Source organism: Athalia rosae, chromosome 4, assembly GCF_917208135.1.
Source record: "Athalia rosae chromosome 4, iyAthRosa1.1, whole genome shotgun sequence".
Taxonomy (NCBI): Eukaryota; Metazoa; Arthropoda; class Insecta; order Hymenoptera; family Athaliidae; genus Athalia; species Athalia rosae.
The window spans coordinates 19,163,700-19,188,547 of record NC_064029.1 but is presented as its reverse complement, the minus strand read 5'-3'; the positions used below and the strand labels follow the sequence as shown (position 1 = coordinate 19,188,547).

The window sequence follows — 24,848 nt, the reverse complement described above, 5'->3', positions numbered from 1 at the left end:
AAAGTGTCGAATACGTCCCACAGAAATTAATTTCGATTTTTGTTGAACATTTTTCGGTAATATCGAGTCCTACCGTAGGATTAACCAAAGGTTTTTCCGAAATCAGGTTTAAAATACAGTAAACGGCAATTCACTAGTACATCCTTTAAAACCCTCGCTTAAAGAGCTGTGCTATCCTCTTTAAAATCTTTAAAGCCCTCGTACCAATGAACATAGCACAGCGTACTGGTAGTAAAATATTCGGCACTGATTGGTCCCAAGAACCTGAATGACGCTTACCGTCCAATCGGATCGATGCACTCACCGCCCCTTTAATGTTGAATGTTGATATTGGAAACCATTAAAGGGGCTAGGTCAGTATTGACGGGCTTGCGTCGGTGTTACAAATATGACTGTCTCGAATGCGCAGAGTGTAAACTAAGGTTAAAGACGAGTGTCAGATGTGGAACCGTGAAATAAATACTTGCTGTCTTTGAACTAACGATAAACGGTGAGATAGAGTTTTGGTGACGTAATAATTAGGAGATTTTAGATGAGATGATGTTATTCTGTGTAACGTTGAATTTACTAGAGAGTATTTATTGAGGTTCGCATCGAATAGCGGGTGATTCCTAACCTAAAATAAAGCTACTCTTTACATGAATAACATTTGTCAGCTACGACAAGTAGATCCCAAGAAGACAAAATTAATTCCTAGGTTGTCAGTAGAGGAATTCTTGTTCTCTTAGCATTCCTTTGTTGTTTATTTTTTTTCCAGATTCAAAATGACAGGAGCAACTACTGCGGAGAAGACCACAGCGAATAATCCACTTGAGCAGTTTGTGCTTTTAGCAAAGACTGCTAAAGGAGCAGCTGCAGTGGAGCTGATAAAACAAGCAGTTGAAGCACCAGGAGTTAATGTATTTGGAGAGCTCTTAGACATGCCCAACATTAAAGAACTAGAAACAGGCCCCTATGCCGAATACTGGAATACACTGAATCTCTTTGCATACGGCACATACAAAGAATATTTGGAAAATAGAGAAAAGCTGTTCGAGCTCAGTCCAACACAGAAAAAGAAACTGCAGCATTTGACCATTGTCACACTGGCCACAAAGTCCAAGTGTATTCCCTATTCCGTATTGCTGGAAGAACTTGATGTGAAGAATGTAAGAGATTTGGAGGACCTAATAATTGAGGCAGTTTATGCTGATATTATCCATGGGAAGTTGGACCAAAAAAATTCACAGCTAGAAGTAGATTATGCAGGATTAGGAAGGGATGTCAGACCTGGTGATACTGGAGCTGTTGCAGAAACATTGGCTGCATGGGGCCAAGCATGTGATGCGGTTCTCATTTGTATAGAACAACAGGTTCTGAGAGCAAACAGTGAAAAGCAGAAAGCTACACATCACAAGGAGAAAATACAGCAGGATGTGAGAATGGCCATGGAAATTTCTAAACTGGCAGTTTCGATTTGAGGACATGATTGTGAAATTGTATATTCGGCTGATTATAGATCGCGAATATTAAGAAATCGCTCGCTGCTCAAACGGGAGGTAGGGGAGTCCAGGAGGCAGATGTGGCAGGGGGTGTGGTGGGTGCTGGAGCTGGTGGGAGTGAATCTGGTCGTGAAGCCTTGCCTGTTCCTCCCGATCCAAAGAAGAAGCAGCAAAAGGCAAAGGGTATTCGAGGCAGTGGTAAGTTCTGGAAGACTTGAATCACGTTTGAGAGGGGCCACACGCTGATCTTCCGCGCCGCGATTTCGTGAGAAAACTTTAAGGGCCGAATATTCGTTAAAGAGTTGTAAGAAACGTTCGTTTCAAAGTTTTATCCGAGATTCTTATCGCACTCGGAAACTGCACGAGAATTTTGTTGAATCGGTGATTGAAGTAAGATCAAGAAAAAAGTCCGGGATATTTGGGGAAAACGAGCACAGCTGTATTTAGATCGATAAGCCAATTTATTTGATTTCTACGATTGCATGCGATAACCGAGAAACGTAAGTTCTTTCTCAAGGAGGATCCTAAATAGCTCATACGAGTTATAAACTCGATTTAAACGATCAACGGATAGAACACTCGATATTTACACTACTATCCATGTCGATGTATTTATATTAAAATGTGGCTTTTATTATCAGAAAAACTGAAATTAATAAAAAATTACGAAGCTTTGGAAAGCTTAAATAACAAATTCGAATTAAAATAATTATTACGACAGTAGTTTTATGGTAATATCGATGATAAGGATCACGATGGTGATAATAGACGCCAAAAACGACGAATATGGAAAACGACAACAGTTATATTAGTAATAATGATAATTGTAATGACAATGAATTGCAATCAATAGATTTCAGAAGAATAATTTTGGAAACCATTTTACCGTTGACTATTGTCATTATTAATTTCATATTTCGCGTTGTTCATCATTCATTGGATTCTACCACAATGATTCCGCGAAGGCAGGTAGTTCACTGGGTTCTCTTTAATCTCTGCATTCAACTAGTTTCTCATAAGGTTACTCAAATTTGACTTAACTTACGGGGGACAAAGAGGTGACAAACACAACGAATGAGCAATCTTACTTATAAAGAAAAGGTGCGAGTCGGCATTTAATAAAACCCATTGATTTCTTTCGATTTTAGTTCTATAAACAAGAGCCAGTTGCAAGAGGATGCAAATTCGGAAGGATTAAAAAAAGTTCGATAGCGATTAACGAATAGTTTCGATCTCGAAGCAATTGCACGCCACGGGTATTCGTGAATAACCATGAAAATGGAAAGACCAACGACGAAATATACTTATAACTTACTATTTTCATGCAATGACTTGTGTTATTTCTTCCATGATAATAGCAATAATGATCGCATTACATGTCCTAAAATACTGATGTACGATACCCTCTATGTTTATTTGTAAAACTGTTCAGTAAAAATTCGAGACATTACCGAATACATGCACCCTCAAATATTGCAAATAACATTCATAAAATTCTATTTTTTTTTTCTCTCTCTCTTCAACTTCGCTATTTATTTTTTTAGATTTTCAATGTCATCAAATTTCTGTGTTAGTAATCTTGTCACCCAGCAAATTCCGATCTATCAAGCGATTTTGATACTTTGTCTATTTTTTTCTTACTATTTCTCCACCATGCAGGTGATGTATTCGTCAAACTTGACTAACAGTTAGCTATTATTTCACTTTTTCAATTGCCAAATTTGTGTCTGACTGATTGTGAGAATCGTCGCTCGAAGTTCGACAATCGTATAAATTCGGTGAGGTTCATAAGAGTCCAATGTCAAAAAGTACCATCCTCGCAAATGAATGGATTGTGGATCAAAGTACCAATCAGAAATCATGCAACTGAAATTAGACGCTATAGTTTACGCGGAAAAATGTAGATTTTGATTTTCGGTCGACGATTCTTCATCGCTTGATGGAACTATACTTGACTAACTACCCACATGTATGTATACCAATATGCTATGTAACTATACGCAGAGTTCAATAAATCATCATCAGTTCCTCATACTGTCTTACATTCAAGAATAATTCTCTATTTCATGCATACGATCTGTACCCAACACCTAACACAATAATTATACACCAGCCTTTACTGACACGTGGTACGTGCACAAATACGCACATGTTCGAAACGGTATGCATATTGCACTGCAATCGGCACATTCACATACAAAATTAGCGGTCGCGTTCAGGCGTTACAGGGCATCGAAGGTCCAGAAGACGAAGGCTTTGAGTTGGGGTCCATTCGTTTTGTTTATTATTCATTAATTTTTAGGTTTTCAATTAATCACCATAACTGTAGGTCATCAGGCGATTAACCTGCGACCTTCGATGCCCTGTAACGCCTGAACGCGACCTTTTCGAACATGCGGGTTGTTTACCTCAGATTACTTGTTTCAGCGCACTCTATCACCCCTCGAGTTTGGCACACCTATTTATTGACACCCTGAAATACACGATTTCATTTATACACACGAGTATAATTCATATTCCCAATGTTTTGGTTGATCAAAGCTCTTGGCCTTATGACGCACTCGGCGTAGTAGAAGTCCTTCCAATTGACCTTCTGCGAGAGACTCGCTCACGAAAGTAATACCTTAGTACTCATAAACCAGAAACGAGTAGTGGCTTGAGATTTCAAGTATTTGCATCAACGAAATTGATTTCTTCCTAAAACTTTTATGCTCGTTATTATTTTCAATTTCCAGGTCATTAATTAAGATTGCGGCGCGACGAGAAGAATCGATTAAGTCCAAGAGGTGTCCACGTTCATTTGAATTTTTCACAATTACAAAGCTCGTTTCACCTATATAGTCCGGGGGATGGATCGGGCTTATCTATGCCCAAAGCCTTTCAAAGTGACTTTGGATTTCCCAAGCAGATTTGTTGTTCATGATGTTTATTAATAAAATCGTCACATTGCACCATTGCGGCATTTTTTACTTTACATTCCAAACACTGTTGTCATATAATGCCAGAATAACGTTGTACTTGGCGCGGGTTCGCGCGGAAGCAGATGAAACATGAATAGGTAAAACATTCGATCATGCAAATTGCATGCAGAAAGCTGCACGTCAAGAAATGCGTGTATTTATGTTAGAACATTTGATTCGACCAGAAATTTTGTCTTGAAAATTTCTAATTTTGGAAATCATAGTACGACAAGCATGTTAATTTTCGGGCCAAAAATGAAGTATTTCAAAAATCAATAGTAGGAAATTTTTCTAATGTATTTTGATCCCAGGCACGCGAATCGGTTGACTAAATCGAGCTACGAATTTTTCCCATCGAGATATCCCTGATTTTCCACTTTTTAGATCGATAAATTGGCGATTACTCGATCAATTTTATAGATAGATCAATTTAACTCGTGAATTCGGATTCCTGAGATCAAAATACATAAGAATAGCATATGAAATCTTGATTTTTGACTCTGAAATAGCAAAATGATGGAACACGTGATGCCGGTACGGTAGCTCGAGATGTCATACTTTGGCGGGCCGCGCTCCCCCTCTCTCGATCTTGTTCGTCCTTCCACCGTTGCACGGCGTACCGCCTCGCAGCTTCTCTCGCTATAGACATTACGTCCGGAACGTATAAGACCCACGCTCTCGCTGCATCAAATTGCGGCAGGCACCAGATCTGCCGCCACATGACATATGTTTGTCATTCGTGTTATACCCAGTTTTTGCACGTACAACAGGCAAATTATGTGCTGGTACATCTATGAATGTTTATATCATCCCCGACCTATAACAGGTGATCAGGTGGAGGCGAATGACCTCTGGTAGCTTAGTATCCTCCTATTTAAGCAATTGTCAGACAGCCTGTCAACTCATGTGTCAGGCCTGCTCCACACCCTTTGATCTGCCGAAACGGCGGCTTCCTGATGAGATTTTTGGTCTGCGGAATTCTATGTGTCGTTTCAGGAAGGATATGTGTAAGAATCATCAGTAAGTTAACTAGCGCTGGGTACACACGCGCTCGGTTAATTTACATATCCGTTAGTCAGGTTAAACTCCGATTTCTTACCATCAGATTTTTTACTTAATGCAGCGGAAACTTAGTAACAATTCGAACGTCATTATAGGTAGAATATTATATATTCAATCTACATACAATCTGTCATCTCAAATGAATGTTGATGTTAATGGGGAAATTAGATATTGACCCCTCATCAGCTACTCAGCAAACACAAATGAAGTTTCACCAGCATTCAGCGGCACGATTTACTCATTTCGAGAGGCCCAATCGGCACACGCTCATTCCGCTGCGCGAATTCGGTAATCGGCTCTCATCTCGTAACAGTTGCACTGCGTGGTATCATTAGCTTTTTACTTATTCTTTGTCGACTACATGATATTTGTATTTGTATTTACAAATTACATGGAACGTTGATAAACCATACATTTATACATATAATATTTGAGCCTTATTAACTAAAATATATATTCTTATTATATCGCATATAAGTATGCTTCGTCAGGTTGTACCTGAGTTTGTATTACGTGTATTTACAATACAAGACAGGGCTATAAACTTTTTCATTACGCAACGATTGTTAATACAATAACAAGGGTATCTAATATTTTACAACTACATATTATGGTATGACTTGACGATCGGATAATTCAACAGCTGTCAAGTGGTGTACCTTTTGTGATGGATGTTTGTTGCCATGCGTATTGCACGTACTTATAGTTTTGGGAATAGTTTTAGAGAGGGTACTTTCCAGGAACTGTTACGGTCTATTAAATTCGTTGGATCGATGAAACAATGTAGGGCTAGAAGAGTACTATTCTGCACGTGCATGCAAAATAATGATTATGAGTATAAGTGTTACCAAGCTGATTGGGTCGATGACGATATGAAGAATGTTATTTTGTTCCACCGTCAACAGGGGTGAATCGGATGTGGTAAAAATTCTTTTAAAGCCCACAGAGATCGGGTGACTCCCGAGGTCAAACGCAAATTGGCTCGATGCATTAATCAAGATTGCCAAGTCGAGAGAATCCTTCGTGAAGTGATAAAAGATAACAGACCTACGATTCAACCTGTTCGACGGTATGTACAGAGGTACGGAAGTATAGCAGAGTTCGCCGAGTGGATTTTACCTGCCACGTATACATGGGCATTGTGCTACCGTTAGTCGTGGCGTGAATATTATGTACACAATCACACAGGTGTATTATTGTTTCCTCGTTAAACAACCACGGGTGTTTTTGAGATGGGTTTCATATCTACCTGCAAAACCGCTGACTCTATCGGCACGTCGTCCTGCTATAACGCGTCATCTTTTTGGATCATCGGTCCATTTCTTATCCTGAGGCTGTTGAGCTGCTTTTCTTTTTCCGGTGGGGTTGAAATCGGGTCTTTGGTACTTTCTTTCTCACCGGTGATCTTGATGGCCGCATCGCAATCCTGATGGGCGCTAGCCGGTTGAGTCGTCTGCGTGGATCGCGAAACTCTGACTGGAGGAGTTTTCTCGCATATGCGGTTGTCTTTTTCTTCCATCTCGTAATCTGTAGGAAATCGGGAATGAATACACATCTGTTAACAGTACCCGCGTAGACGTCACATGCAACGAGTGATTGACGAGTGAGAATTTTCGATGAAATTACGTTCGCTTTGCGTCGAGCAATCCATAGTAGTTGTCACGTGTCTTTTGACGGCTTTGTTCTGGTCGCAGGTCGCAGCCGTCAGGGTTACGGCTGCCATCATGCTCGAGGCGTTGGTCCCGCTAACGGCTGAGCTTTTCGTCGTGCTGTATCTTACAGGCATCATACTTTGCCGTACGTTTCTCTCCGGTCGTATGAGGATGATGTAGAGCTGCGAAAGAAGATCGAAAATGGCTTAGAAGCCACCTCGATCGGTTTCGAAGATTGGACTTAAAAAAATTCTTACTTTCGGACTGAAGAGACAAGCTATGGTGACCGACGCGGACAAACTGATGGTGACGGACATCGAAGTGATACGAAGCGCCACATGATTGCCCGTCCCAAAATAAAGCGGTACGAAGGCGAGCCATATCACGCAAGTCGTATACATGGTGAATCCTGTGGAAAGTTTGACGAAAATGCGAGTTGCGAAATGATATCTCATTTTTATATCGGATGCTAGGAATCGGTATCTCACCGATGTGTTTGCTCTCGTTAAATGCTTCCGGGATCTTTCTCGTGAGAACCGCGTAGACGGTACAGACGACGATCAGAATTATCGGATATGAGAAGGCGATCATGTAGCTGGCGTCGATGTAGCTGCTGCAGACCAGTAGATTGTCTTCCCGCGTGGGGTAATGATGCATTGCCCTGGCCGGATCGATGATGATCCAAACCCCGTTGACGAGGATCTGCACGCCCATCAGACCGGAGCAAATGATCAGTTGCGATCTCGGCGAGATGAACGAAGGCCTTTTGGCGCTCTGCTTTCCGGCGTTGAAGATTCTCGCTATCCGATTCGTCTTCGTCAAGAGTGCGGCATAGACGACCGTGAAGCAAAAACCCGCGCCGAATCTATGCGAAATACATACAGCGCAGTTGATTCAACTTTGTCGAGGGAAGAATGCGCGGACGGAATTCATGTACCGGGAACAAGCGAAATAACAGGGCAAAGGGTATAATGGGAAGGTGCTGCGATGTTTCACCTGAACATTACTTCGTTCGCACGAATTTTCAAGTGATCATACACGTATGGGATGGAATACTTTCAGGCTCGTTCATCGGTGTACGGGTCGCGTTAACTTCGTTACTCGGTGACTTAGGTAGGTCGGCTACGATCGAATAAGCGGATAAATTTTATCTTGAATAGCATACCTATGTCGAGCCGACTGACCTTTGGATACCGCAAACTACGTCGGTGGGCCGCAGTACGAGGGCGAAGGTGACCAAATAGCAAAGAAGGATTCCTGTGAGAAGTACGTAGGATAGTTCTCGACCAGATGCCCGAACAACGGGGGTGTCGTTATGTCTGAGAAAAACGCCACCCACGAACAACGTGACCTGAGAAGTGAGACACTTAGTTGAAGAGGGCTCGATCCTCGTATCGGTGATCGCACCGATCCATTCGTAGCACGACGACTCGTACTCACCAGAATTCCAGTTGCTGAAAAGGACATCGCACCAATCGCCCACCCACTTTCCGGGCGTAAGAATTCCTCGGGAATGTCACGACAGTACGAGTGCGATTCATCGGGCACCCTTCCTTGAGGACACGGAACGCACTGGGTCTCGTCGAGAGGGTGTCTGACCTGATGGGAGAAGATAAAGTAAGGGATCTCATTTTGAAAGTAAGAGGATCGAAGAACGATCGATCGGCGATACGACGGAGTAGAGCATACCTGGTACTGGGTGCAGTTGAAGCAGTGCCAGCAGCAGCTTTCACCCTCGACGTATTTTTTTGCTTGCCCGACCTCGCAGGGTAAAGAACAAACGCTCTCCGGCGGTAGAGGATGACCGTGACGAAATTGTATCTCTGTAACGAATATGTATACATATACCACTTGTCTCTAGTCGTTTGTCAGGCACGATCGAAGGTGAATTACGGTTAATTGATTAATTGTTCTCTCAGTTGACAGTTACAGGGTAGTGCCGCAGGTGCAAATATAGTTCTTTTTCCATCTACTTCTTTCGCGTCGCTTTCTCTCAATACTCGGTTGACTATATTCGACCTAGGTATGCTTACCGGACATGTCGAGACGCAGTTCGCCTTCTATGTATTCGCCGACACGGACCCACTTGTACTTTCCACGAGATGTCTGCTTGAAGTGAATGATGTTGTATCTCGCTGGTCCATCGCCATTTTTGTCGAATTTGAATTTATCCCCACTCAAACCTGCATCCCAGGGATCAGCGATGAAAAGTAACTCTATTATATAGAGGTATATTCGGATGTACACATACGCGCACTAATGGTGCTTTTATTTTGAAAACGTGATATAAAAACTGACACGGCTACAGGATTTTCCGTGCACGAATGCACATCCGCGCTATGAAATAGGTGAAATCGAATACAGGCGGTAGACATCTCCACGATGCGAACATACCTTCGAAATCAACCTTCCGCAGAAACTTCAGTAACTCTGTTCCTTTGGTGGGTTTCATGGCATCGCAGAGTCCTGGCTTCCCATGGCAAACTGCCTTGTGCATGTCACTGCGGTAATGTAAGCAAGGTGAGCAGACACGTTGTTACAATTATATAGCCCTATTTTCAATGAACATTTCCATCAGCGGACAAAATGGAAATGAAGATGAACTTTTTTAGCAATGCCAGAAATTTTCAAGCATATAAATTCAATGATTTTGTGGTTTCAAATTTCAGGAATTCTGACATGAAATTGGATGGATCGTTGGAAAAAAGATTCCTGTGCGCGTATGTTTTTCGGCCATCCGATTGATTAATGAGCGGACTTACCGAAAGGCGTGCGCAAATGCGGTAACGGCGTCGGAAACGTACTGCAACTGTCCCTCGAATGCGGTGCTCTGTTTCGTGAGTCTCTCTTTTGTGGTACACGGTTTGGTGTACTTCTGATTATACGGTGTCCAGGATGCGTTCGGGTATCGACACTGAAAGTGATCCTCCCAGAACTCTGCGGGAGGCAGTGATTCGTCGATCGAACAATTTTTTCGATTGAACAATTTTGCTTATCGATCTGTTTCGCTCTGATCATCAGAGAAATCACCCGGAAAGCACACAATGTATATCGTCTCCTCGAGTCTGTTCGATTCAAAAAAACACACTTGTCTCTCCCTCGCTCACCTAATCCTCACCCCATACCCCTGCCCCAATTCTTGTTTACTTGGGAATTTCACTTTGACTTTGAATAACTTTTGACCGAGTTGACTTATCGAAAAATGACCTCCGACCGTTATTGTAGAGCGTTCGATTCTCTACAGAAATATTGTAACAACTTTGCATAACGACATTTCGTTCGTTAGTTATAAAAATCAGAAGTAAAAGTAACAATGTTTTCTGTGCTGCTCTTATGAAAAATCGGAAAGGGTAATGCGGACGTTTTTAAAATGAATATTAAGGGCTCATACTTCAGGAGGCATATCCTGGCATCTAAACGAAACTTTTAAGCCTGGTTCCGAGAAGAAAAAATTGTTTTTTTCTCGAATCACCCTAATATATATCCATTCCCAACGGCGAAAGTTGGGTTCGAAAGTTAGACGCACTTGGTTATATTCGGGTACAACGCGTTGCGAGCTTTCCAAGTTTTTATCTGTTAGCAGGTGCCAAGAGGGGGACACTCGCCGGCTCGTCGGCAAAGCCTTCACTGAAATTTACGTTCGCCCCTTCTCCCAGATCAGCGACTACCCTAATGCCTCTGCATCTATAGCTATATCAGCTACCGCTACACCCTCCGACGATTGCCTCTTACCGAATGTCAGCCTGGGAATTCCCCGCAACACCTCCGCGACGCCTCTGGCGCTAACAATAAGTGATTCGGCTTTGTTCCCAAAACGCGTACGGATGAGGCGTGAGGATGGCAGCGGCAGAAACCATAAGAGTGGAACGCAGGATGGAGGGGTCTCTCGTATTTCATAACAAACAGCGAACATCGAACTACCGCGTCGCTGGGTATCGGTGTTTTTCATGGGGTGTTTTCGAGGGACATTACGCTACTACGATGACGTACGAGTTGTCGTTGTTGAACTCACCGACAAACCAGGGATTACGCCTGTTGTTTTCCACCGTTAAATCAAGAAAGTACTCCTCGAATCCCTTCACCGGGTTCGCCTGGGGCTGGACGGAAAGGGTTCCCTCCACTTCCGGCTCATTTCCGTCGCTCACTAGGCCACGAGCGCTCCATCCGTCACTCCCGATCCAGGAAAATGATCCCGTTGCGTTGCAACGTCTAACGGCACGCATCACTCCCGCAACTTCCTGGTCAGAGCCGAAAATGATGCATCCTGAAAGGTGCAACGAGCGTAAGGAGGCGTAATTCGTGTTGCTACCGGCACCTCGTGTGAGCAGTCGCGATTACTGGGATATGAACGAAACGAATCGGTGTGAAATCATGGAGATTATTTCTCTGACGTTGTCTCGTTGGTACTGTTCGTTCTCCGGAACCAGTTCAAAAGATTCGCGGTAAACCGAACGACGTCGCGTCAATACCACTGGAATCTTAAGTTTTCCGGGATTTCGAAAAAAATTGTCAAAACAGACGCGATTGAAAATCTACTCTTGATATCACCCTCGGGATACGCCCCGTCGATTCGCATCCGAAAACGCGAAAAGTTTTCGCTCTCTACATCCAGTTGGTTTGCCGACACGCCGCTCTATACGTATACCTCCGACTTGATATGCACGAATCGTATTGCCGAGTTGAAACGTGCCTGCGTATACATAATGGCGTAGGGTTCCAACTTTTTTGGTTTTCAGTTTTCGGCCCTCAACTTTCGGTTCTGGAGAGGGTGATTCTCGGGGGGGTGGATTCTTATCTCGCGTACGCGTGAGTCCATAAAGGTATACGTATACCGTGATACAATATCGTTACGTCTGTCATACTTCGAACCTCTCTCCACATTCGAACACCCATTCCATTTCGGAGAATATATTCACAGATATGTATACGAGGGTCTGTAGGCTGGTTGATCGCCAAAGCGACCTTCACCGGTCGCCTCGTCTCGCTGCACCTTCTCCCTGCCTTCGCAGCTCGGCCGAAGCTATACCGAAACTTGCCCAAAACTTTGGTCATTCGAATTCCAAAGCGGCAGAGCCAGGAAGATCTCTTGGAATTCAATCGGGCGGATCAAAATAACATGTCCGCCGTGATCCGGGGATTTAGGGGGTGAATGGCGGAGGACTGCTCGGTTCTGCAGATCGGGGGTTTCTGGCGGCGTCGGAGTATGGACAAGGCGAAGTTAATCCTCCGGAGCGGTACAAGACGTGGTAGGTCCGGACGCGGGGGTAGGTATATCGTTGGGCATGCACACGAGGTCAGACAACCGAGTAAGCAACTTATCCCCCATCCAAAACCTATCAGCCTTCCGTATTGGTATAGTTTCCAACGTAATCTGGAGATTGGTTAGATACATTCAAGCTGGACTAAACCGGAAACCTTGCGGGCTCCGATTTAGACCGGACGAATTAATTTAGCTGACATCTCTAAACGTTCCCAAAGGTCGCCCGAGTCCAAGGGCTGGACCGCCTTGTCGAAACCAACGGAGTCTAACCCCGAGTTCCGGACGTAGGGAAATCGGGGGAAATGATACGATATCGGAGCGAAACGTTCCACACGTTTGCCAGCGATACAGACATGAAAATCCGTTATATTCGTCGCCGAAGAGATTCGAATTCCACGTACGTTACGCACAGGTGTGCCGGTCTCGGAAATAAGGATGGTAAGGATGGTACACGGGATTCGCGGGCCACGGAGATGCCTCTCCAAAGAGGGATTAGGGATCAGAAACTTCCTTTAACGGAAACTCGAAGCGCACACATAGGTTGGCTGGGACCACCTCCGGTGGTGCGACGAAGGGTAGTGATAGGGAGTCTTTGGTGTCAGAGTGACAGGTTGGATAAATGTTGGCGTCGACCTTACCGGTGTTGCTAACGTCGCAGTCGTTGCAGAAGGGCAAATCCGGCTGTTACGGTTTTAACCGAAATCCTCGTCACGCGCTTCCAACCAGAACTGACAAAGTTTAGAGAACTTTTCATTTTTCCCGAAAATTTTCCGTTCCGCGTAGTTTTTTTCTCATCCCGAAAATTATGCACATCGTATTTATTACGGTCACGTGTATGTGAAAATTATTCGTAATTTGTCAAATTTCGAATCGATGTCCATCCTTATGAATTGTAGCTGCGAGTCATCGGCTTACCCCTGGCACGTGGTTTCGTCAGCAGTTTTTGAACGATGTTGTCATAAGCTGTTTCATCAGCGACTCCCGAATCCTTGACAAGCTTCTCTTTGATTGCAATGCAAATGTCGTATTTGGCGAGTAGTTCTTCGAGCTCCTCGAAAGCCTGCAACAAAAGGACCAGCGGTAACTAAACACATCGTTTCGACCCATTCAGGTGAGGAAAGTATGGCCTTTTGATAAAAGAGCGAACAGTCTTGACATTGATCGCTTCAACGAGGTCTATCGAGGATATTCGGGCGTGGATACATACTGACAATAAGCGCATGCGGCAAGTCATGTTTTTCGAAATTTCCATCACGTTCGCGATCCTATTATAAGTCTAGACATGAGTGAATATCGGTATCTTCATCGGTGGGAAGGTAGATACATCTATAATCGGCGCTGCTCATTATCTGAGTCTAACGATGGACCGCCGCCGACACGTTACCGGCATAGTTCGCGTTACGTGGTACGAAATCATCATTGAAGAATAGAATCGGCTCGGTGTACGTTAGACAGAACGTCAGGTTGGGTAATTTTTTTTTTTTTCAACCCAGTTTAATTTTTACAGGTGTTTGTCTTTGCTAAATTGAGTACACGAGTGAGTTGGGATTTCACGGAAACCTCGACGAAAACGTTAAACGCCTCTTGAACTTCGGTGAGGCGTTCGGAATCTGACAGCTCTCAATATCGAAATATCATCGGATCCGCGGTACCGGTATGACCCACTTTAATTTATCAGACGGCCTGGGGGTTCTGAAATTCTTTTCAGAGCCACGGGGTACCGCAGGTTATAAGAACCCACTCGATTTCGAGGTCTTCCAGTCCAGGTTTCGAACGCAATTTTCCACTCTATTACCAATTTGCGCCTAAAATGAAGTGTCGGAGAAAAGCAGAGTACATATATCTACGTAGCTCCCCTTCAATCTTCCGCGACGCGAAACGTATAAATAAACATTCCTGCTCGAGCCATCGGAACCGGCGAGATTCAATTTGCCTTTTTTAGATTTGGTATCCCCGATTGCTTCGCAGGGATAAATTTCTATTGGCTGCCATTTAATCGGAATCGATTCCACACGTGGAAATCCGTCATGGTTCTGACACAAAATAATTCAAGTATCGAAGAACTGCGATTCACTTTACGATTTAGAAAATTGCTTCGTTTCACATCACCTCAAATTATCCAAGACATATGCGTGTGTGATTTAATCGTTCACTCGTGAGTCTGAAAATTTCCTGAACAACTAACGGTGTTAGCTCTCTTTATCCTTGACAATTGTAGTTGTAATTTAATGTATTCCCTCTGTATTCTTTTCCTTGCAATAGTGACTTTTGATAAATGAACCGAAGAGTAGGACGTTAAAATCAAGGTTTATGGCTCAGCGCGTGAAATTACCTTGATCCCGTAGTTACTCTCCTCGTATATAATGGAGACGTAGCTCCAGTTCATTTTTCTCACAATGTCGACCATTGCTTTGACCTGATAGTGATCGCTGGGTATAGTGCGGGTGAAATATTCGAAGCGTTGCTTGTTCGAGAGTTCCGGACTCGTAGAGAAGAACGACACCTGCGAACAAAGAAATGACGCGTTGTAATACCCAGTATTTGAACAGAAACGGATCGCAGACCCAATTTGTAATCATCGTCGATAGAAATCCCGTCCCAGTGGAAAAACGGTCGCTTTCTTGAGTTTTTCCGCTGTCTTTTATATATGTTATGTTTTTAACTGTACCGGTTGCGTCTGGAAATCGACGTATACCTATGCATGCGTAAACCTGGCAATCCGCATTCCGCACTCTGTTGGACGGGCAACGGCGATACTATATCGACGTTGAATCTCGTTCCACACAACCCAGCGGGGAGGCAAAGAACTTGACCATTCCGTAACGAGATATGTTACAATTACCAAGCAATCTGCCGGCTGGTAACTCAATTTTGTCTATTCCGCTACGTAACGAGTAACTCAGTTATCCGTCCGTCCTACAGCTGCCACGCCGCTGACCTTAAGCCTTAAGGGCAGCGCGTTATTTCCCCTTTATTCCGACGAGCCCTGTTCACCTATTTGTGAACTTGGCCCCCGACTTGGGAATAAAATTTTTTTGATAATTGGAATCCAGTGTACTCCATTTGTACTTGTTTGTATCATTTTTTTTATTCATACCTCAAAAAACAAAAAGTTACAGCGTTTTCAGAAAATGACCAGTACCCGGAATTTGAAAATTTTTATTGTCTCACGAGAGATGGATCGCTTGTACCCGTTTGTATCGCTTTTCTGTTCGTTCGTACCTTAAACCAAAAAAGAATGGATGCATTTTCTGATTTTTTGAGAGTCCAACTTTTTTGTTTCTGGAGATAATCGGATTTTTCCAAGGGGAATCCTTCACAAAATACCGCCGCGGTATTAGCGTGTAGAATTGTGATTGTTCGGGCTGTTTCTGGTTTCAGTAGCTCTCCGGCTGCTCCCGGTTACGAAGTTTATGTAGCGAGAAATGAGTTGGTCTTATCGAACGCCGGTAGCATTGTATTGGCACCGCCTGCCCTCGACCGCCACGTATAGAGGTACATAACGCGTGATCTCATGTGCTCCGACTTTTACCACGTTCACCGGCTCCAACTTGGCGATACGGCGAACATATTTATCAGAGATTCTCATTGCTGGGACCACCCTTGACCCGTACCGTTAGGCCGTCATCGCGATTAGTCCACACTCCTTCATACTTCGCCGTAATATTCTCCCAAGCACACGAGACGAACGTGTGACGATTTCATATATGTACCTTGGCAACCGCGTGATTATTCTTTCGAGGGATCGCTAATTGCTAGAGCCGTTGAATATATTCCTTTGTGCTCGCGCCGCGGCTGCGGAACTTCCATACGTTGGACCGTGATCGCGACTCGAGTTCGAATGTGGGGTACCGCCGGTACCGTTCATATTAATTTACCGCGGGGAACTTGGAACGACGGTATCGCCGTATCACCGGTTCGCTGATCGGTGTAACATTAAAACTCGCGGGGGGGACATTGAACCAAAGTTCGGGGGAGTCGGGGTGGTTCGAGGATGTGGACGTTGTTTGCGCAAGTCTGCGGTCACGCGGCTGCGGCGATAGTTTCAGGAATTGTCTGTGCGGGTGAATCGGCAGCGTCGAAGCCCCGGAGGTCTCGGGTCGTCCAGTTATACCTACAAAGCGTAAAATTCACCCCGGAGTATCGTTGAACTACCGAATGCTCTCACTTCCCTGGATTCCCTCGGAGGAATTACAATCCGCTTTGATCACATTCCGGGCAAATTTGGATCGCCGTAGCGATAGGCGAGAAAGTTTTCTCAGTTCTTTGATTCTCAAATCCATATACCGATAGCGATAGAGTTTCGATCGACGCTGACGATCGCCCGATCATTCGAAACCTGACGGGTTTCTAATCGGTAGCGGGGTGGCATATTTGAAATGCGGTTGGGAAGAATTGAAAAAAAAAAAAAAACCGCCAAAAACGGGATACGTCTCGTTCGCATAACTCCGGCACGAGGTGTCGAATTAATCTTCCATCGAAGTACGCGGTGGTAAATTGCACGCCATAACCGAAGCTGTAATCATAGTTTGGCCAGGCGAAGACGCTTTGACGGGGCGTCACGCTACGGGCGTCAAATGCACGGGAAACACCAAAGTCATATTCTGGTCTACAGATCCCGAGCCTATAAGACAAATAGCGAATACCCGGGACCGGTGATTGACGCGTGAACGTGCCCCTGCCTCGTCTGACTCATGCCATCGTTAGATGAGCCACGACGTCTCGCGTAACTCCATAGTTTTTACCGATATGAAGCGTGCTCGCGTGCTCAATTTATTCGATTCGGAATAGGAACGGGGAATCGCAATTGGTTCCAAAGATGTTTGACAGGAGTAAAATAATTCTTAAAAGCGGTGTAAGATCGGCCCAGCGAAATCCATTTCGATCGAATGAATGGAATATTACTATCCCTTGAAAATAATACAGATGACCTTCCATCGAAGGTCAGAGAGAGAGACTGCTGGACTTATTATTAGTTTGGAATCTATCGCGGCACGTTTAAGCCATTCCGAAACGACATTGGTACAATTTTATGTCAACGATATTAATGAAACCAGTTTTCAACGATTGCCGCCGTTTGGATTTAACGCTCGTAATAAAGTTTGTTATACCTACGAGTAGTATTGAGAAATGGAGTTACTCGTCTGGATAGGGCAAACATTCGCACCGTTCAAAGACGTGAGGCACGGACTTGTTTAATTAAAATTGATAACGAGGATCAATTTCAATGAGCTGCAACCACCGCGTCGTACGCGATGCAAACTAGCTCATAATTATCTTCATTATCGTTATCGGCGTAGATGCATCGCGGATCCGGAGGAAGTGAAATTTCCAAAGACAGCATTCGCTATCACGCGCGTCGTGAAGGGTTTGGGGGTACGCGGGCGGTTCGAATTTCGAGAGCTACGCGAATGATTTTCATCTCCGACGCTGCCTCGAGGGTTGCATTGTAATTCCCGTGGGAGAGGACAAGCTGCGGTGTAAGATAGAGGAAGCTGATTCTATCGGAATAAGCCGATTTTACGCCAAAGTGGCTTTCCGGCGCTACCGCGAGCGCACTCGTGTCGCTCGTCTTCGATATTTTTTGCAATTTACTTTCTTCTACCGATATAAACTCTCGGAATTTGATTATTCGTTTTTATACTGACCTGCGGTATCCTGAAGAGACGAAGTAGATTGGCGACTTGTATGGAGGTGACGGAACTCGCCGCGCCGACGACACCACTGATCACCTTCCGTACCGTAGTCTTGTTGCAATGGTACTCCGCACCGTCGATGTTGCTTATTGAACCTGAAAATTAAAATCGAACGAGCCTTGTCACTGTAAGCGAGACTACGAATTTATTTAGCGGCTGATAAACTTTTTGGGAAAAGAGGCGATCGGAGTGCGGACTTGTAAAATTTGATTCGTCGTTGTGCTTGCGAATCACTTTGACACGTAATTACCCACGTTGTTTCTGCTGGGGTGGGTTCGCTGGTGATTTCGATTATCGATTTATGGAAGGGTATCCTGTATATTCTGACCCCAACCCCTGGCATTCTTTCAGCTCTCGGTCCGGCAAAATCAGCAAAGCCCTTCGAATTCGGCTGACCACGCTTCTTTACCCGGGTCACACCTACACCGCGCTCCGGGAGCATCACTTTGCACCGTGAATCGTGAGCTCCGTTGCTCTCTAGCGATAATCCGTTGAACGCCGTCTACATTCGGACCAAATATTGGACGTGGATCAGCGTAGACGTCCTCAGATGTCGAATTCGACAAATTTCGGACGATTTAACTTTTATCGGATCATTCCACGAGTACGTATACACCTCGCGGTTCATGAATTCGCTTCGCAATTCAGCGCTTCCTCGTTTCAAGATTTCATTATCGATCAGCTCTCGTGATTTGTAGGCTCGGAGTTGAATTTTTTGGATAGAACGTGGAATGCGTGCAATACGTTCAACGTAAGATCTAAAAAGTTGGAAACTTTGCAGTGTGCATATACTACGGGTATTGTGTGCCCGAATATCGGACTTTGGTGCGTACACACTTCGCGATCATCCCTTGGTTCGAGAAGGGTAACATCAGATCCGGGGGTTCTTGTAAATCACTCCTCGGTGCTCTGGCCTCCGCAAAACGTCGAGTCGACCCGCGAGCCGTCTCATGAAATTATTTACTTATTAGGTGTAATTTGTTCGTTCTTTAATCGTACTTAATATGCGCGAGTTGAAGAATATTTTTCTGAGAGACCAAACTTCAGCTTCTCAAGATCTACTCTATGGAAATGTGTAGGTGGTGGTAATTATGCTTTTCAAAGAATTTACGCTGGCAGAGCCCATGGATTTACGTTGAATATTCACCGCCGTCTTCTTTAATTCCTTCTGAAGTGGCGGTCGGGGTGGGGGATAAAATAAAATAAAAAAGAAGGAAATCTCGGACTTTATTACCCATCGTCTTGAAAGCTGGTTTTAGCGAATCACCTCAGCGGGCTAAATTCGCCAAGTACTCATATAATTATTCCAAATTTCCGACTGGAACGGTGATGAGCGGCAACCGCTCGGACAACAAGATATTCTTTTTAACAATCTGTTGGGAAGAGGTGAAGTTCGCTGATAAATTTGACGCGACTGTCGGACGATGTACTCCGTGGCAGGACTAATTGTAAAACACTGCAGGCATCATCGGCGATCGCTTCACGTGGGGGCGGAGGCCGAAGAACTGGAAATGGCTATTTTGTCGTCGGATCGTTAACTCAACGTCAACGATCAACGACGAACGATAATTAATACAGAAATTGCAGGGACTGCTTGTCAAATGTATCGTATCCATACATTAGCATAAGTTGTTCGGTATTCATGGCGTTGATCGTAATATTCTACAGCATAGTTTATGAACGCCTATTGTACGTTATCTGTACACACCCAGCCTCCTCGTGGGTATTAACACGGTGTGCGGAGGATGGCGAATATCGATTTTTGGGGACACTGTAAGAAATCGTTGATGCTGAATTATTAGAACGAGTTTCTGCCTGGGGGGTTTCCACAATGGTTCGTTCGGCCTCTGCTCCCGCTGCTGGCGGTGACGCAGTAAAGGCTTTGCGCCTCAAATTTTTTCGCCCTTCGCGAGTTCGAAACAAGTCCGACGATCATATTAAAAAGTTCTGATGTCCGTCTTAATATTTTGACTCCACCGTAAAGATGAGATATCCGCTGGATCGCTCTGTGTTACGCGAGTTCGAACTGACGGTAGCGTCGATTAGACTGGATCCGACACAGAGCGCAAGCTCCGCTCGAGGACGGATTCAAGTTTCGTACTCGCCTCGTTGCGAGACTCTTTCATGTATAGGTATATTCCCCCTTTTGCGGTGGGGTCACGTACCCATCCACCACTTTCGATAACGCGCTTCAAAATCGTCATCGCCCAATTCGATGGTTTGTCTCATCGTGTGCTCGTTTCACGGGCAAAGCGATTCATACCTACCGCGACTACGGGTAACAGCATGCAACGGTAAGCCAATTTCCTGCGATGTATACAGTGTCGTTCGAACTGGACGCACGGTTGCGGGGCACCGAAGCGATTGGTCAGTCGATGGTTAGTAGTACCACGACACCCGGCTATATTTCTCAATCAACGAATTGACCGGTCATTCGGAAGAAGTCGCGGTATTTACGCTCGGGAACAAGGTTCGCGAGTTATGGGAGGAATGATTGCATCGACCGACAAGCCTAAGTTTCGTTTTCCCCGTCATTCGACATCTTTTCAAACTGCGCTACAGAGATGAGTTGCAGCTCCGTTGCCCGAGGCGTTTTTCGGATGAATTTCACACCGCAGTCACTGTCGTTGCCTATACGCTATACCGAACGCGTATAAAGGCTTGGTTAGCTGGAAACGGTGTCGAAAGGTGTAAAGTTCTGATAAGGTTGTGGCCTTCACACGTCGACGATCAGCCACTGTAGCGTACCCGCGGCCCTTTTCCGCTCCCTTCGAGAATGTTGCAGAGTCACCGAAAATTACACCGTCTCGTTTTTCATTCATTTTCCAGCTCTTCTATAAGAATTTTCGCAAGGGGAATTTATTCTTTTTATTCGCGTTTGCTGTGCTTCGTACATTCTGATAACCAAACTGATTGTGAGAACGACAAAAAACAGATACCAAATGGTTCGAACGTTCTCAGCTTAACGTCGAGTTTTTACAAGGAAAATAGAGAGACGCGATGGCACGATTCGGCTAAATAGCCAGATATCCCCCAACTCAAAGATCGTTAAATAGAAACGCGGAGAAAAAAATGAAAGGGAAAAATAATGAACAGAAAGTCGGCAATTAGGTACCGTCGAATGTTTGCGTAAGAGATTTGTTGATCGCGGTATTCAAGTTTTCCGTGATTACTTCCGCGTGAAAAGCTCCCATTTTTGCCGTGATCAAAAAGAACTTGGGCTTTGAACGGATTCCTCATCCGACAGCACCCCACTAATTATGCTTCCGAAGAAGTTTGATCCCTATAAGTCTGGCAAGATTGTGGGTTTTTTAAATATCAGCAACTGGGGGGATATTTTGATCGTGCCCGGCGTCGTTACGTACGTACGTTGTACATATCGAGGGTTCGGGTTGGTCGGTACCTTCTCGAGAACGGGCTCTTTGTTCTTACGATATCACGTGTCCTTCGGAATGAAATTATCGTCCCTAGGGCACTGTGTTCCCTGCTTGAAATTCCCGGTACATGGTTCGCTCGGTATGGACCCTGGCTCGAGCCTTGAAGTCGCTTGTCAACGCGTATCGATCCATCCTTCAAGAATTTCGAAGGTTTTCGGAATCACCAATTGCCGATATTACAACCCGGTTCTTCCTACGAAAAACAATACGCGACGTCGAACGGCTATTTATCGGGTATTCGACACGATCGGATGGCGTTATGAGAGAGACTCGATACACGTTCGTTTTCTTTCTTTCTCTGGCATCCTTCGAAGGTACTACTCCGGTTGGAAGGTTACTCCGCGTGGCACCCGAGCACACAATCGGGTAGTGGGTCTTTTCCACAATCCGGTGACTGATTCTCGGGGAGTTGACATTTCATTCACATAATATCGGAATCTGCATCTCAAAAACACTGCGAATGAAAATTAGCGGGTCACCCTGTTTTCGCTCCGAAAAACGTCCGTTTTCGACGCGCCATAATTGCTCGAAAGATTGAGGAAGAGAGTTGCAAAAAATAGCATTTGGAAGCTTGAAGCTTCACCTTTCAGATGCTTTCAGTCGATTTGGATTGCACTTTATTGTTCGCTAGTTACATCCTCCTAATTCAACTCATGTCGAAAACGTGAAGTAGACTTCTGACTTTGAGAAGGTGCACAGGGTGCCTTAGTGGTTGAATTTTGATTTTTCTGGTGTCATTTTAAAGGTTGAAGTATCTTCTTCAAAACGCGTACTCTAAATTTTCTGTACGATTTTTTTTGCATGAGTTATGTGACTCTAAAGCAATTATTGTTTTTGATCGAATACGTCGATACGATAACTGAGTCGGTCAGGATACTTATCAAACATTTGTGGGCAATAATTGCTTTAGAGTCACATAACTCATGCAAAAAAAATCGTACAAGAAATTTAAACCACGCGTTTCAAAGAAGACACTTCAACCTTCAAAATGACATTAGAAATATTAGAATCCAACGATTGAGGCACCCCGTGCACCTTCTCAAAGTCAGAAGTCTACTTCACGTTTTCGACATGAGTTGAATTAGGAGGATGTAACTAGCGAACAATAAAGTGCAATCCAAATCGACTGAAAGCATCTGAAAGGTGAAGCTTCAAGCTTCCAAATGCTATTTTTTGCAACTCTCTACCTCAATTTTTCGAGCAGGTATGGCGCGTCGAAATCGGACGTTTTTCGGAGCGAAAACAGGGTGACCCGTTAATTTTTATTCGCAGTGTATTTTCGAATATTCTGAAACTTTTTTGTTCAACTTGCAGATTCATCGGTATTGTTTCCGATCCGCAAGTCCGTTTCACGGAAGTCTGCGCTCACTTTCGGGCGTCTACCGTCGACTCTCGGAATAGAAATATGGAAATCCGTTGTCGACAGAAAATTCTGGAAAATATATGATCTTACGATATCAGTATCATTTTATATCGCGATGAAATCCTTGAGGGGAAAAACAGAAAAATGGAAGGCAACCGCGATATCGATATCACATTTTGACAAAGCGAGTCTCTCCGTGATCTACCTCACGTACATGGCCTATCTCGATATTCCAATATCTTAATTCGGAGTGACTGTAACCACCCAAACGAAATTGCGTCGTTACGAATCGACCCGAGGCAAAAAATCTACAGCCGGATGCGTAACTGTAGATGTGTGCACTCGCCTTTGAAGGAGGCAAGGTTGAAATTCATAACATTGTAACGTTTGTCCGCGTTCATATCTAGAAACGACGACACCACGTTTGGCAATGATACTTCGAGAAGCGTTTAATTTGCGGCAAACTACCACCTGCGTCCGTAAAGGCAGATGAAAACGTAGCCATGTCACTAAATTGTGCCTATAACGTGTACCTGCGTTTAGCCATCAGTTGGCCGATTGTGTACTCGATTCACGTAGAAAATGTTTTATTCCTCAGTGCCCACCGAAGCCATAGCCCGGGAGGTGACCGGCTCCTCGACGGTTTTATCGTGGGAGACAAACGCACCTCATCTTGGAGGTAGACGAGCTGAAAAATTCTCGATTGAGAACCCCTTGAAAAAAGGGCGTGGTCCTAGCGGACCCCGGTTCAGCTGATAAGAACGATAGGTACGGGGTATCCCTGTCACCCCGTATCGGCTACGTTTGCAATCACAACGGCGAAAACGGCGTGACCCTTGGACTTTTGTTCCGGTCCGTGTAGCGTTTTTCCATGACACTCGAGAACGGCGAAGTGACCGTCACCTCCGAGACGAGGACTGAGAACCATCGGGATCCGAGAAATGCTTGATTTATTTTTTGTCAGCCGTGAACCATTTTTCTCGCGAGTTTCACAAAGGTAAAACAGTCCTTGATTATGGAGTTGAGAACTGCAACGAAAAAACCTGTGCTCCGGGTTTTTTGGAGCGGAGTTCCGTTGTCTGGGAGAAGGTGGTGTGGTTTTTGGTTTCTATACAATGGGATGCGATTACTTTGTACGGAAAGTGGTTCTTTCTCTAACGATCGAAAAAAATCGGACCCGGGGTTTTTTTACACGGCGTAGGAGTTGCCAGGCTTCTCGCGGTGCATTAGGAAAGAAATAAAGTAAAGGCGTTCGTCGAAAATAAATAAATTCAAGTTCGATCGTCGAGAAGTTTCCCCGTTTCCCTTACCGGCGTAGATCGGTAGAATCTTAACGGTTACAAGTCGCCCGCCACCGGCACCACCTCTGCCTTACTCTCGGTAATGATGAATAATTCAATCCCATTACAACAGATATGAACCTCCTTTATCCGTTCCCCGCTGACTCTTCCCCGTTGGCCCCCTGCCTCGTGTTTTACCGCAAGTGGGCGCACTGGGAGGCTTGATTTATTCGGTTTTATACGCGACATCTCGACCTGCGAGAAAAGTGGTAATGATAAAAGCCAAAAAATGTACCCCCGGTAGTCTCTCGGCACTCCTATTCTATGAGTTAACGATAAGGGATGACGGATGAAATCCGACGTGGGCCGCATGTTTCATCATCAGCTATTCTCGTTTGCACGCTCAAAGGATGCGCGATCGATAATTCGTACATCTGACAATAAGAGGAATCGCTTCCGGTCGATTTGACCGGTGCTTAGCCTTCCGTGGAAGGCGTGCTCTCTGCCATATTAATCTCTATTTAAGATCTCATCAACACTCGCCCTTTCGATATAATATATTTGGGCATGAGAGGGGTCGGGTACACCTGAAACTTGAATAGGTCGTCGCAAATTTGCACGGCGATTGAAATTGAAGGTTAAACTCTTGTTGCTCAC

General features: G+C 44.6%; 2 protein-coding genes across 4 annotated transcripts in view; one reads left to right on the top strand and one right to left on the bottom strand.

Moving 5' to 3' along the window:
- The first annotated feature begins 248 nt into the window (after positions 1–248).
- Positions 249–4,432, top strand: LOC105693622 (COP9 signalosome complex subunit 7b). 2 transcript variants are annotated; one of them, XM_012413671.3, is made up of 4 exons: positions 249–490; positions 758–1,415; positions 1,499–1,679; positions 4,217–4,432. In XM_012413671.3, the coding sequence occupies exons 2-4, from the start codon at positions 765–767 to the stop codon at positions 4,222–4,224; spliced, it is 840 nt and encodes a 279-aa protein (XP_012269094.1). In that variant the 5' UTR covers positions 249–490; positions 758–764; the 3' UTR covers positions 4,225–4,432. The 2 variants fall into 2 exon arrangements, with proteins under 2 accessions (XP_012269094.1, XP_012269095.1); XM_012413672.3 differs by lacking the exon at positions 4,217–4,432 and adding an exon at positions 2,630–3,513.
- Positions 4,433–4,579: 147 nt separating this feature from the next.
- Positions 4,580–24,848, bottom strand: part of LOC105693596 (metabotropic glutamate receptor 2-like) — a 72,042-nt gene continuing 51,773 nt past the window's right edge. For both annotated transcript variants that reach the window (XM_048654212.1, XM_020856729.2), the window contains exons 3-16: positions 18,064–18,206; positions 14,748–14,918; positions 13,331–13,475; positions 11,168–11,419; positions 9,918–10,092; positions 9,550–9,656; positions 9,189–9,338; positions 8,845–8,978; positions 8,596–8,754; positions 8,340–8,506; positions 7,644–8,020; positions 7,413–7,564; positions 7,130–7,337; positions 4,580–7,030 (exon numbers count right to left, since the gene is read on the bottom strand). In XM_048654212.1, coding sequence (XP_048510169.1) covers positions 6,789–7,030; positions 7,130–7,337; positions 7,413–7,564; positions 7,644–8,020; positions 8,340–8,506; positions 8,596–8,754; positions 8,845–8,978; positions 9,189–9,338; positions 9,550–9,656; positions 9,918–10,092; positions 11,168–11,419; positions 13,331–13,475; positions 14,748–14,918; positions 18,064–18,206 — 2,582 coding nt within the window. In that variant the 3' untranslated portion in view covers positions 4,580–6,788. The remainder of the gene's footprint in view (positions 7,031–7,129; positions 7,338–7,412; positions 7,565–7,643; positions 8,021–8,339; positions 8,507–8,595; positions 8,755–8,844; positions 8,979–9,188; positions 9,339–9,549; positions 9,657–9,917; positions 10,093–11,167; positions 11,420–13,330; positions 13,476–14,747; positions 14,919–18,063; positions 18,207–24,848) is intronic.

Bases quoted from the DNA above. Each gene is read 5' to 3' on its own strand.
- LOC105693622 (XM_012413671.3), top strand. From the start codon at position 765: ATGACAGGAGCAACTACTGCGGAGAAGACCACAGCGAATAATCCACTT. The intron at 1,416-1,498 runs GTGAGAATGGCC...GGCTGATTATAG, and splicing joins AGGAGAAAATACAGCAGGAT to ATCGCGAATATTAAGAAATC.